The sequence below is a fragment of the Littorina saxatilis genome, linkage group LG4 (genome assembly GCF_037325665.1).
Source record: "Littorina saxatilis isolate snail1 linkage group LG4, US_GU_Lsax_2.0, whole genome shotgun sequence".
Classification (NCBI taxonomy): Eukaryota; Metazoa; Mollusca; class Gastropoda; order Littorinimorpha; family Littorinidae; genus Littorina; species Littorina saxatilis.
The window spans coordinates 28070453-28082511 of record NC_090248.1 but is presented as its reverse complement, the minus strand read 5'-3'; the positions used below and the strand labels follow the sequence as shown (position 1 = coordinate 28082511).

General features: G+C 41.7%; 1 protein-coding gene across 2 annotated transcripts; it reads left to right on the top strand.

Annotated features, from left to right (window-relative positions):
• Positions 1-1685: 1685 nt before the first annotated feature.
• LOC138964394 (protein lin-37 homolog) lies at positions 1686-9576 on the top strand. Of its 2 annotated transcripts, none has more exons than XM_070336332.1 (8): positions 1686-1796; positions 2301-2370; positions 2809-2859; positions 3670-3767; positions 4624-4808; positions 6146-6274; positions 6987-7060; positions 7573-9576. In XM_070336332.1, exons 1-8 carry the CDS (start codon positions 1775-1777, stop codon positions 7664-7666), a joined length of 723 nt encoding a protein of 240 aa, XP_070192433.1. In that variant the 5' UTR covers positions 1686-1774; the 3' UTR covers positions 7667-9576. The 2 variants fall into 2 exon arrangements, with proteins under 2 accessions (XP_070192433.1, XP_070192434.1); XM_070336333.1 differs by having other exon boundaries at positions 1687-1796; positions 2304-2370.
• The last annotated feature ends 2483 nt before the right edge of the window (positions 9577-12059 follow it).

The following is a 12059-nucleotide window of genomic DNA, read 5'->3' as shown; positions in this document are numbered from 1 at the left end:
GCACAGCGTTTGGCCTTCAAAATCTAAAAAAAATAATAAAAATTGTTTTCAAGACCCTCCTTACGAAAATAAAAATAGCATCCAACAAAATTAGCTGCCACTTATATGTATCTATAAGTGTCACATTTGACAAGTTTTCAAAACTTTTAAAGACTGCAGGGCCGGATCTGGGGGGGGGGGGTTCCTGGGGTTCTGGACCCCCCCCCCCCCCCCTGGCCATCCAATGTACCTCTCAGAGAAAAAAAAAGTGGACTTTGGACCCCTGCCTTCAGTTGGAACCCCCCCCCCCCCTCAAACGAACTTGGGTCCGGCCCTGAGACTGTACCAGGGACCTATATTTAGATAGGTCTATGACTGTACGAACCCTGTTGTCTGGCTGTCAGAGAGCACCTGCTCAAAGTCGTGGTGATAACTTGTACATGGAAATCTGTTGCAGCATCTAAACTAGATTGTGCTCGAGTCAAAAGCAGAACCTATCGGCCCCTCACTTAGTTTAGCCCGCCAGCAGAGACGGTTTACCGGGGTGTGGCCGCTATCTTAACAGCTTTCTTGGAGCCAGAAGTGAGAGTTGGGTGGTGATGGAGGACTAGTGTTCCTGTCCATCCCAAAAGGGAGCTGCTGCCAGGTTCACAAAGGTGTCACCTCTCACCAAATACCCCATAAATATAGCCTTTCTTGTTAGGGTTATGGTGTTGGTAACTGTTAATATTAGAGTTGGGAAAACCAGAGACATAACTCTGGGAAAACAAAATGTGCCAAAGTTGATCAATAAAAAAAAGAGGGAACAATCAAAACTATGATAACAAAACAAGTAATAATAAATAAAAAAAAACTGTTCCTTTTCAACTTTAAGTCTTTCAGGTGGTGCCAATTGTCCATGGAGATGATGGCACGATGTCCTCTATGGCCTACTCCTTGCCGCTGACACCAGTCCTCGTCTTTCTCCAGAGTGTAGCTGCCTGTCTTGAGCCTGCTAAACTTGACATCAGACCCGGTGTCACGATTTCATCTTTCGCCTGTGTACATATTTCCCCCTCGACATATACTCAAGACTGAAATGTTGTTTCCTGGTAAAATTAAGAAGTGAAATTATTTAAGGACGAAAAGCATGTCAGTTTCTTGCATGTGAAGAAAATTGGTGGTAAAATTCAATAGATTTCAACCCCAAAATCGAATTCTTCGAAAACGTGTACTGAGTGGTTACGTCCCTTGAGTAAGAAGGAAACATTTTAGGATGAATCCAATTTCTAAGTTAAATAAAACAAATTGGTTGGACAAATTTGGCCCCATGAATGTAAGGTACACAAGGTCGCTCATCAGTACTATCGAAGGGTGTTTTTTTGTTCAGTGTAGAGTTTATACTAGATCAACGAGGCCGAGAAGCGAAATATCAACACGGCGAAAGATGAAAACGTCACACCGGCTACGAGCATATTCATATTATATGCAGACAGTACTGTCATGTTCGTATTGCCATATTCCTTCAGGCCTCTTCAGTTCTCAGCCTGTCTTATAAACTACGGAAATAACAAAAATAACTAATTAAAAAACTTTTCTTTTCAATGTGAAGTCTTGCAGATTTTGAGACCTTCAACCTGGGTGCTCCGTAACCGACTCGCCGGTTCTTGAGCCTGGTGGCTCCGTAACCGACTCGTCGGTTCTCCAGTCACGTCCTTTCGGTAAAGAGACGATTTGTCTTCGTCGACAATGGCGGCCTAATCGAATGCAGCAACCTGCAGACTGCCCATTTTGGTTTTTCCTGTAACTCCTCATCATGTCCGGGAAATCTAAACATGGTAATTTGTATACTTAGTAGCAAAGGGTTTGTTTGGTGGCATAATTATTAATATCATCAGAAAGTCTGAAATATCGAAAAGCGACGTATTTGGGTTGTAGTCACTTGTAGTTGTACACTACAGGCGGAAGGTATCGACTATCGTTCACTGGACCAACATTATCATAATATTTCTGAGTGTAACTTTGTACGACTACTGACTAGCACTGAGCAAATTTTGATATGAAACGGTCTACACACTTATGCAAAAATAATGACATCAATGTTTGCTAGAGTTGAACATCTGACAGCATTAGAGAACTTAGACTAACTTACTTAGAGTATGTCAGTAGTCATTTGTGTATACATTGTTTGTGTCTCTGTCTGCATGTGATTGTGACAGTGTGCCCATGCACTTGCAAGTTACATGTGTAGGCCTACTTCAATCATAATATTATTTTTTTTCTCCAGCTGTCCTTCGTTTAGTGCGGTCACATTATATACATTTTTTTATATTTGTCTACAGCAGAAGTTGCATCTGCAAGGTTCCGTCTGGATGCCACCCTGCAACATTTGGTAGAGAAGAAAGATGATGGGTACGTGATATTAATAAATACAAATTAATATTGATGACTTCGGCATTAAATTAATGTTGAAAATCAGTAAATCATTGCTGTCATGTAATGTAATTGGTTTAAATATTGTAATATATATATATATATACATTTATTTTGATTGAGTGGAACTGGAAGAGAATCCTGTCTGAAATAAATTGCAAGCATCATTGACCAGCAGCACAAGAGCTGTTATTTAGCATTGAATTGTATGTGTTTAATGTAGCTGTAATACACTGGTCATAGATTGTCAAAGTCTGTGCTGTTTGCCTCTTCATGAGATTGTTAGATCGATATATTGTCTCAGAATGATAAAAAGAAATACTTTTTAACTATTTGTATTGATCTGTACCTTACATTCCTAAATTGTTAATCTCAGATTAATCTCACACATTGTTTGTGTGTGTGAACATGTGACAGTTATACTGGCAGTGATGGAGAGAGTGGTGGCGTACAACCTGACTTTGTGGGGTAAGTCCACAACATCAACTACAATAATTATGTTTGTTTCACTGTAAGTGTAACAGTGTAAGTGTAACACTGAGGCAAAAAAAAAAAATAGGTGTGGTTACGGTAACATAGCCAAAAAAAATAGGGTAGGTAGGTAGGCAATCACTTTTTTTTTTTAAACTTTTTTTCTAATGTGTACAAATTAAACCTACTTGACAGGGAAATATGTGTGCGACTCGGGCGCTTTCGCTTTCATTGCGTTTTTTGCACTCGTTTTTTTGTTTTTTTTTGTTTTTTTGACAAATGTAATAAAAAGTTATAGGATCGGCCCCTAAAAATAGGGTAGGTCGGGTTACCGTAACCACACCTATTTTTTTTTTAGGCCTGATCAATGCTAGCAGGGGTGTGGTTTACTTTAGTGAAGGCAAAACGGCAAAACTTCTATCTTATCCTTGCTGACTGGAACTGGAAGAGAATGTCAGTGCACGTTTCTAGTTCCAACGTAGTATTTGTTTCAAAGCAACATGCTTATGACAGCTAAATGTTAGTTTGGCATATTTTAGTGTTTTCATTGTTTAAATACATTTTGGAAATATGCAAATACAAAAAGTACTTCTTGTGTCTGGAATTTACAGCAGATTTTTACTGTTTGAACAGATTTAGAACCTTAGAGTAGTACATGCGTCAGCATTCTAAGAAAAAGAAGGATATTTTGGTCACTTTTCCTATTGGATGCCTTTTCATGATGCTGGTTTAACATGATATGCCCATGCAGCTTTATTCTGGAATGCACAACGTCTCAGTTCTCAAAGTAAAAATTCTCTATTGCAGCTCTGCATCTCCTATCCAGTCCCCTCGCAAAGCTGGAAAAAGCCGCAAGAGAAAAAGAAAGGATGACTCTGCTGATTTCTCATCAGGCTCACAGCATCGTAAGTAATGAACAAGATTTGTCGTGTGCATGTGTTTACCTCTACCTCGTTGTATGAATTTTACTGCACATGTTTGCACATGTTTTAAATTTTGTACATGTGTTCTTTTTGTTGGAAAAGGAGATTCTACCGTGGACTCCCTTTTAAGCCCTCTCAAGGTCGTGGATGTAGCTCAGTCGGTAGCGCGCTGGATTTGTATCCAGTTGGCCGCTGTCAGCGTGAGTTCGTCCCCACGTTCGGCGAGAGATTTATTCTCAGAGTCAACTTTGTGTGCAGACTCTCCTCGGTGTCCGAACACCCCCCCCCCCCCCCCCCCCCCCCCGTGTGTACACGCAAGCACAAGACCAAGTGCGCACGAAAAAGATCCTGTAATCCATGTCAGAGTTCGGTGGGTTATAGAAACACGAAAATACCCAGCATGCTTCCTCCGAAAACGGTGTATGGCTGCCTAAATGGCGGGGTAAAAAACTGTCATGCACGTAAAATTCCACTTGTGTAAAAAACACGAGTGTACGTGGGAGTTTCAGCCCACAAACGCAGAAGAAGAAAAAGCCCTCTCAATTAAAGACTTTCATTTCAAGGCCTTGTTTCCTCATGTTTTCTAATCATAACCTCTGTTTACCCCCATTTCAAGACTCCCTCGTTTTTAAGCCCTGATCTTCTTAGATTTGTATTTTAATAAAAATAATAAAGCTTTAGTGAGCACATTTTAAGTGCACAGGGGTTTCATTTCGTGAAAACAAAGCTCTGAGTGAAGTATTTAATATTTGTATAGATGTACAGATGTTCATTTTGTATAAAAACAGGTAATGTATAATCAATGTCGTTTTTAACGTTTGCTTTCTCATACTGTCAGAGACCTTTGTGATGAAGCTGTTTGACCGTAGTGTTGACCTGGCCCAGTTTGACGAGGAGTCTCCGCTCTACCCTATCTGCCGCGCTTGGATACGCAACCAGCCTGCCGACCGCACTCTGCATGGCCGGGAGCGAACTCCGACCCCTGAGCCTCCACCTCAACCCTCCACCTCCCAGGATGAAGAGGTAGGTGAATGGTGTTGTCGTTTTACAAAGATTGAACCCTTGTCACGTGAAGTCCTGACCACCCAGCTCAATTTTTAACCCCCCCCCCCCCCCCCCAATTTAAGGCTTGCTTTTTCAGATTTTGTGTTCATAAGCTCTGTAAATTTACCTCCAGTGGTAAGAAGATGAACTCCTGGCTTGAATGGGTTGTGAAAGAGCAAATGTTTTTGCCTTCAATGAAGTGTGTACATGTGCTCCTTATCCACGTGTTTGAGACACACCCGTCACTATTGATGGGCCTATTATGTCACGTGGGAAAGTTTTGCCTCAATAAACCCAAGAGTATTCGCTCTTTCACAACCCATACAAACCCGACAGATGTATTTGGGCTAACACACAAGAACGTGCACATGCAATCCCAACTGCACATATTCATAATTACACATGCATGTTGCACTCATGCACTTGAGAGCATGCTTGCGTGCACAGACACCCACACTCATGCACTTGAGAGCATGCTTGTGTCCACAGACACCCACACTCATGCACTTGAGAGCATGCTTGCGTGCACAGACACCCACACTCATGCACTTGAGAGCATGCTTGTGTGCACAGACACCCACACTCATGCACTTGAGAGCATGCTTGCGTGCACAGACACCCACACTCATGTACTTGAGAGCATGCTTGTGTGCACAGACACCCACATTCATGCACTTGAGAGCATGCTTGCGTGCACAGACACCCACACTCATGCACTTGAGAGCATGCTTGCGTGCGCAGACACCCACACTCATGCACTTGAGAGCATGCTTGCGTGCACAGACACCCACACTCGTGCACAATTGAGAGCATGCTTGCGTGCGCAGACACCCACACTCATGCACTTGAGAGCATGCTTGCGTGCCCAGACACCCACACTCATGCACTTGAGAGCATGCTTGCGTGCCCAGACACCCACACTCATGCACTTGAGAGCATGCTTGCGTGCCCAGACACCCACACTCATGAAGGTGTTAACGGGCACATTGAGGCTGTAATGTACAAAGATGTTGCATGCTCTGTTGTGGTAATGAGGAGCAGTTTAACTTACTGAACATCCTTTCTGCATAGTTATCCCCCTTGTCATAATATCTGTGTGTAAAACAAAAAGTAAACCTGTTTGAAGACAACCCTCCCCCCTCCCATTTTAAGACCATTAAATTTTGTTATCTAGATTTTCTGTTGAAAATGTCTTTAATGGCTCGAGGTCCACTGGAATTCGTGTACTGTTCAAGACCAGCAAGGTATTTTAAGAATGAAATAGTACAGTGAAATGTTTGCACTACTATTCCATTGTTTTCTGCCTCATGTTTCAGGGTATGGATGATTATCCTGATGTCTACCGCCTGCCAGAACCTGTCAAGGGGGAATACTCAGCACTGACCTCCAGCTGTAGAATACCTGCCCCTCTTGCTCAGCCCCTAGAAAAGCTGAACATTCGCCAGGTGTGTGCGTGTGTGTGTGAGTGGGAGAGATCAACACAGGTGTTTGTGTTTAAATGTTCAGAGTAAAGTTTTGGTCTACTACAATATTTTCGGGACTATGAGGCGCTTCGTTGTAAAAGGCGCAACCCCATTCATGAGAAAAATCCACACAAAAGGAGCTTCCGGTGTATTGGCCACAAAGTCAAAGGAAATATATACAGAGGGGACTTTTTTTTGGAACCAAATTTTCAGTGACATCAAAGCCACTGATGGTTGGCCTTGTGACCTTGGGTCAATGGCCAATATTCTCGGCTGAGACCAGATGCCTGCCCCAGTTTACAAACACTGACTTCTGACCCAGGGCAATGACCAGTTTTTAACTATGAGACTGACACCTTTGATGTCTGAGAGGAAACTGCCAAGGTCATAGTAGCAGAAACATGTATATCACTGGACAGTAACTGTTTTGTTTCTTTGTATAGCGATGTGGGTACATCTGTACTTTTCTTTAGCCATACACAAGGCGATGCAGGTCAAAAGGGTGCTGGGGTTAAAGTTTAGTAAAGGTTTCTATATAGTACCTGGCAAAACTAAATGCTGCCCTTGCTCATATTTTACAACAAAGACAACAACAAAATAACTTTTTGTACATTTGTTTTGCCAGGTACTGTTTGAGTTTGTATGCACCAGGTTCTGTTTGACAGATTATTTGATGTAATTTATTATTTTCCAGGATCCAGATCACGCCCCTCCACCAGAACAGCTGCTTTTAGATCACATGGTGCGATGGAAACAAATACGCAATGGGTAAGTACAGTGGAACCCCCCCAATTTAAGATTTCTTCCATTTTGAAACATTGATTTTCCAGATGTTCTGTTGGTTTAAACACAATTTTATTCAAAATACATGACATGAAACAATTGACAAAAATGCAGCTAGGACACGAACTCAAGCAGATGCTTATTTGACGTGACCATGTTCTGTTGATAAGCTCTGTAAATTTACCTCCATTTTAAGACTCCCTCCTTTTTAAGACCTGCTTTCCTCAGATTTTTGAAGGACTTAAAAGGGAGGTTCCACTTTCAAAAATTTAGCAGGCTAAGCACTAGAAGTGTTAGAGATAGCTTTCTCAGTTTTTGCCTCCTAGTTTTTATATCACAGAGAAACCTCCAATTTAAGACCTTAAGCTATTTCTACGCACAATCCACTACAGAAAATGTTGGCTTATTTAGTGCCCTTTCAGTGAATTATTTCAGCAGTAAAGGTTTTTGTCATAAATTGTGTAATATGAATTTTCTCTTTGAATGTGGTTGTGCAGGTGGCGAGAGGCAGGCATTCTGAATGAGATGCGCTACGCTGGAAGCATGGACCTGCTGCGAGACATGTTTGAGAGAAACATGAAGGATGGCTGAAAGCTTTGATAGATGGATTAGGGGGATAATGGGCAGGGAAGTTGGCACGGGGATAGGTTTTTGTGGTGAAGGAAACCCTGACAAGAAAGACTAAATACACAGTGACTTTGACAGGACAGTGGTGCCTGCAATGTGAGGCTCCTCCAATGAGGGGACAACTTTAATTAGGGACATTTTTTTTGGTCAGTTTTATTATCACTACAAAAATCCAGCGACTCGGACAGTACAGTGGTACATATATATGCATATGCCACCCAGTACAGGGACTTTGATAGTACAGTGGTACCTGCAATGTGAGGGCCCCCTGATGAGGGAACACCTTTGAAGTAGGGACATCTTCAATAATCGATTATCTTGACGGAAAAAGTGATTATAGACCACCTTTAACGTAAGAGTACTTTAGACTAATCCCAAGTGTGTCCTTACATCACAGAGAATTGCTTTTAATTTTATTGAGTAACATATCCAAGATATTGGTTTTTGATGTTTTATTCTGTTTGACCAGGGATCGCGCTAGCTTTTTAAAAAACGCGTAAGTCATACGCAACGAAACGAAAAAAACGCGTCACGGACCAATATTTTTGCGTACTACGAAAACACGTACAGACACAAACAAAACACGCACGAAAGACTTAAAGACACTCCTTACCTAAATACGGCGAGTTTTCCTGTCGAACTCCGCGCACGCCTGTCGAATAACACCCCTGCTGTCTCCAACCTTCGGGCCTTGCGAGTTTGTTTCCCGCTCTAATACGACTAGACACACTTTCCGCCTTTTGGAAGCGCGAGATGGGAGAGCAGCTAATGTCTGTTTCATTATCCGACAAGACATTATCTGGTAATACCCTCGTTACGTTCGTTTGCGATACTTCGATGCAAAAAGAAACGGACTTTAGTTTTGACGCGCAGATTTCATGTGTGTCGTCACTCAGGGTTCGTACAGAGTCCTTGAACCCTGGAAAACTCCTTGAAAATTGGAAAACCTTTTCCAGGCCTTGAAAAGTGCTTGAAAATAGAGATTTGTTAAATAGTCATTGAAAAGTACTTGATTTTTCCAAATTGTTGCCTATACATTTCGTCAGCAGCTTGTCTTATTTAAAAAAAATGCAACCCCCTTTTTTTCGTCAAATACAGTACACACACATTTTGGGAGAATAAAAGATCGAGTGAAAACGAAAGTAGACGAACTATTACTAGTCACCCGTAGTTGCTTTCCTTCCCGGAAGTTGGCAAGGCAAACAACTACGGAATGACTAATAGTTTGCAGACTTGAAAAACTGAAGGTAAGCTTGGTGCTTTGCATTAATTTGAGGAAAATCATGTCCTTGAAAAGCATTTATTTGGTCCTGGAAATGTCCTTGAAAACTCATTGAATTGTATCAGCTCTGCCCTGCAGGAACCCTGCGTCACTTCCCGAGCCCTATAGTCAGTTTCAGGATCGGGTGATTATTAAGTCAGAGCAAAAGCGCTGCGTGAAGACAAGAAAAAGTTACAATATTTTTGCGTATGGCTTACGCGGCGCGGCGAAAAAAACGCGTCAGCGACTTTTAAAATGCGTCAAATACGCAAAAATCGTGCGTAAACGCGATCCCTGTTTGACTGTTTAATTCAGTTGGTAGTACAGAAATGGTTAATTGTACAGTTGTACAGTTGTCAGATTATGATGTGTTAACTGTTTTGGGGTGTTTTGTTTTGCATGTTAAGGATTAATGAGGGCAGCAGCTGGATATTGTATGTTTGCCACTGAAAGTTTAGGTTTCATATTGCTCATTTTGGAGAGAGGGGAGGGGGGAGGTTTTGTTTGTGGCAAAAACAAGATACAGTATGGCTCATTCTGTGTGTGGTTTTGTTCCAATTATGTACATGTATAGGTCAGTGGATTGACAGCATTAAAAAACATGTCAACATAATTATTGCCTGGTGTTAAGTGTATAAAGTAGATTTGGTGTTGTCTGTAATTGGTACCATTGGTCTAAAACATATGTAAATATTGTGCGGCAAAGGGAAGCTACCCACGGGAGTTTTCACTTTCGGTATTAGTGAAGAACCGTTTGCCACTTCATTCAAAATGAGGAAAACGTTTCAGTCGACCAATGAAAATAATCATCGAATATCCTGTTATTAACCAATGAGCGCTGGTATGCATATTCGGTGCGGATGCATAATTAGACGCCGTGTGGATATTAGCGGCTCGCAAACGAAGATTCGTCCAAATGATAGTTAAAAACAACCTGCAGCGAACGGAAGCTGAAAACTAAAGGTGCATATAGTTCAAACAATCATTCATTTATTTGACCTTACACAGACTGTAGGAAGAGGCAAACCTCTTGAACAATATTTTTTCCTCAGGAAGCGACTCCAAGAACACAGAAGACTCGAATGTGAGTGACGTACCTTGTAGTCTTTCTGTGATAGTAGTCGTCCAGTGGACGATACCTTCCGCCTGTGATTGGTGTCAGTGTGTAGACATACAGGCTGGAGGAGTGGCTTAGGAGCGAGCAGATAGCTGTACCGTATCATCGTCTGTTGCAGGAGATCGTTCTTACTGCGGCGTCCGAGTTGTGACGGAAGTGTCCCATCTATCTGGGTTGATAATCGGGGATTAATGTAGAGTTGTATCCTCTTAGTCAGGTTTGAGGCACAAAGTTTACGAGGAAAAACCATTCTCTCTCAAGGGTGGAAGTCAAATGTCTGCCAGACTCAGCAAATAGATTAGGCAGCCCATGATCACTGTTGAGATTGTAGTTGAAGTTCTATCGGATTTGTTGTTGGTTATGTTGTTGAAGACGTATAATTATGTTCTCGAATTTGAGTTGATGTTGTTGTTGTCGTCGTCATGGATGAAATCAAGGTTGTTACGTGTCAAATCAATCGTGTTCCACCCACAGTTTATCAGTGTAAAGCTGTTGTTGGTGGTGTTGTTGACATTGTAGTTGGTCTTGGTTTTTGAGTTGTTGTCAGTGTTGTTGTCGTTGTTGTTGTTGTAGTTGCTGCCCAATGTTGTACTGTGTTGTGGTTGTTGTTGTTTTTGTTATTGTTGATACAGTTTCGCTGGTTTCTCAACAATGCTGTTGTGGTTGTAGTAGTTGTTGTTGTTTTGGGTCCAGCCGATTCATTTTCACAGCCCATTCCTGCTTGAGCCTTGAGTCGGATGGAAACAAATGAAAACTCAAGCCCGAGTCCTTTTTTTTGCAACTCCGAACATGCGGCAGCAGCACACTCTCTCGGCATGATGTCGGGAGTACGCGCGCATCCACGGCTGTAGCAAAGACGCAGACCGAGCGTCGCTACTTTCGCTTCCGATGCCTGCATGTGATGTCACAGCCAACGGCTTGCCGCCGCGGGGATTTTTAAGTCTCGCGTAGCAGACGAATTTGGCCGCTTTTTGAGCATGCATGTTGTGTAAAATTAGACAGATGCAACACAAAACCTGTGATTTACTGTTCGGTTTTTGCATCTTACCTATATCATTAAATCAACCCCAACTGCTTTACTGAGCTGACCTTAAAAAGAGCCTGTTATGGTCCTTTAACCTGGTTTTTGTCAACCCGAACCCCGTAGACGTCAGTCACCGTCCTTTTCTGAGAAAGTTTACGTGAAAATTCAAAATGTGGGTTTTGACATTTGAAACTACAATGCCGTTTCAACTTTTTCAAGGCCGGATATCACGTCATCAAGGACATTTAACGAAAAAAAGGAAAAGATAAATATTCTGGGTATATCATGTGCAGTTTCTTAGAGATCTGTTCAGTAGTTTTTTTCTTCCGTTAATCGCTCTACACATTCAGTGATTCACACACACACACACACACACACACACACGCACACCGGCACACACACTCAGTGACACACACACACACACATGCACAACTTCCACACACACGCACACACACGCACATACACACACACACACACACACACACACACGTCACCACCGTCGTCTTTTCTTTGTTTTTATTCACAAAGCAGAAATACTGTTAAGCCTATAAGCGAACAAGGAAGAAGTAGAAAACAGCATATCTAATTTTATTGCCCAGTATACACCAGGAATTTTTTTTCGATTTAATATTGTGGAAAAACAAACTATGCACACGTACACCCAATCACTGTCAGGACTATTCTAAAGGAAACAGTTCTACTAAATTAACAGAAAAATAACTCCTGCCAATAGTCCTTCGCGTCGAAAATGTTTAACCTTAGCAGTTGCACAGACTGCATGTATTCCAACTTTCATATTTACTCATTGATATTTAAAAACAACAACAATCTTATTACTTTTAATGATTGTACAAAGCATATTTTGAAACGAAAAAACTATTCACAAAAGCAACAAGAGCACTACTGAATACTGGACAGGCAAACGTGCCTTGACTGAATTGGTCTATTTACCACA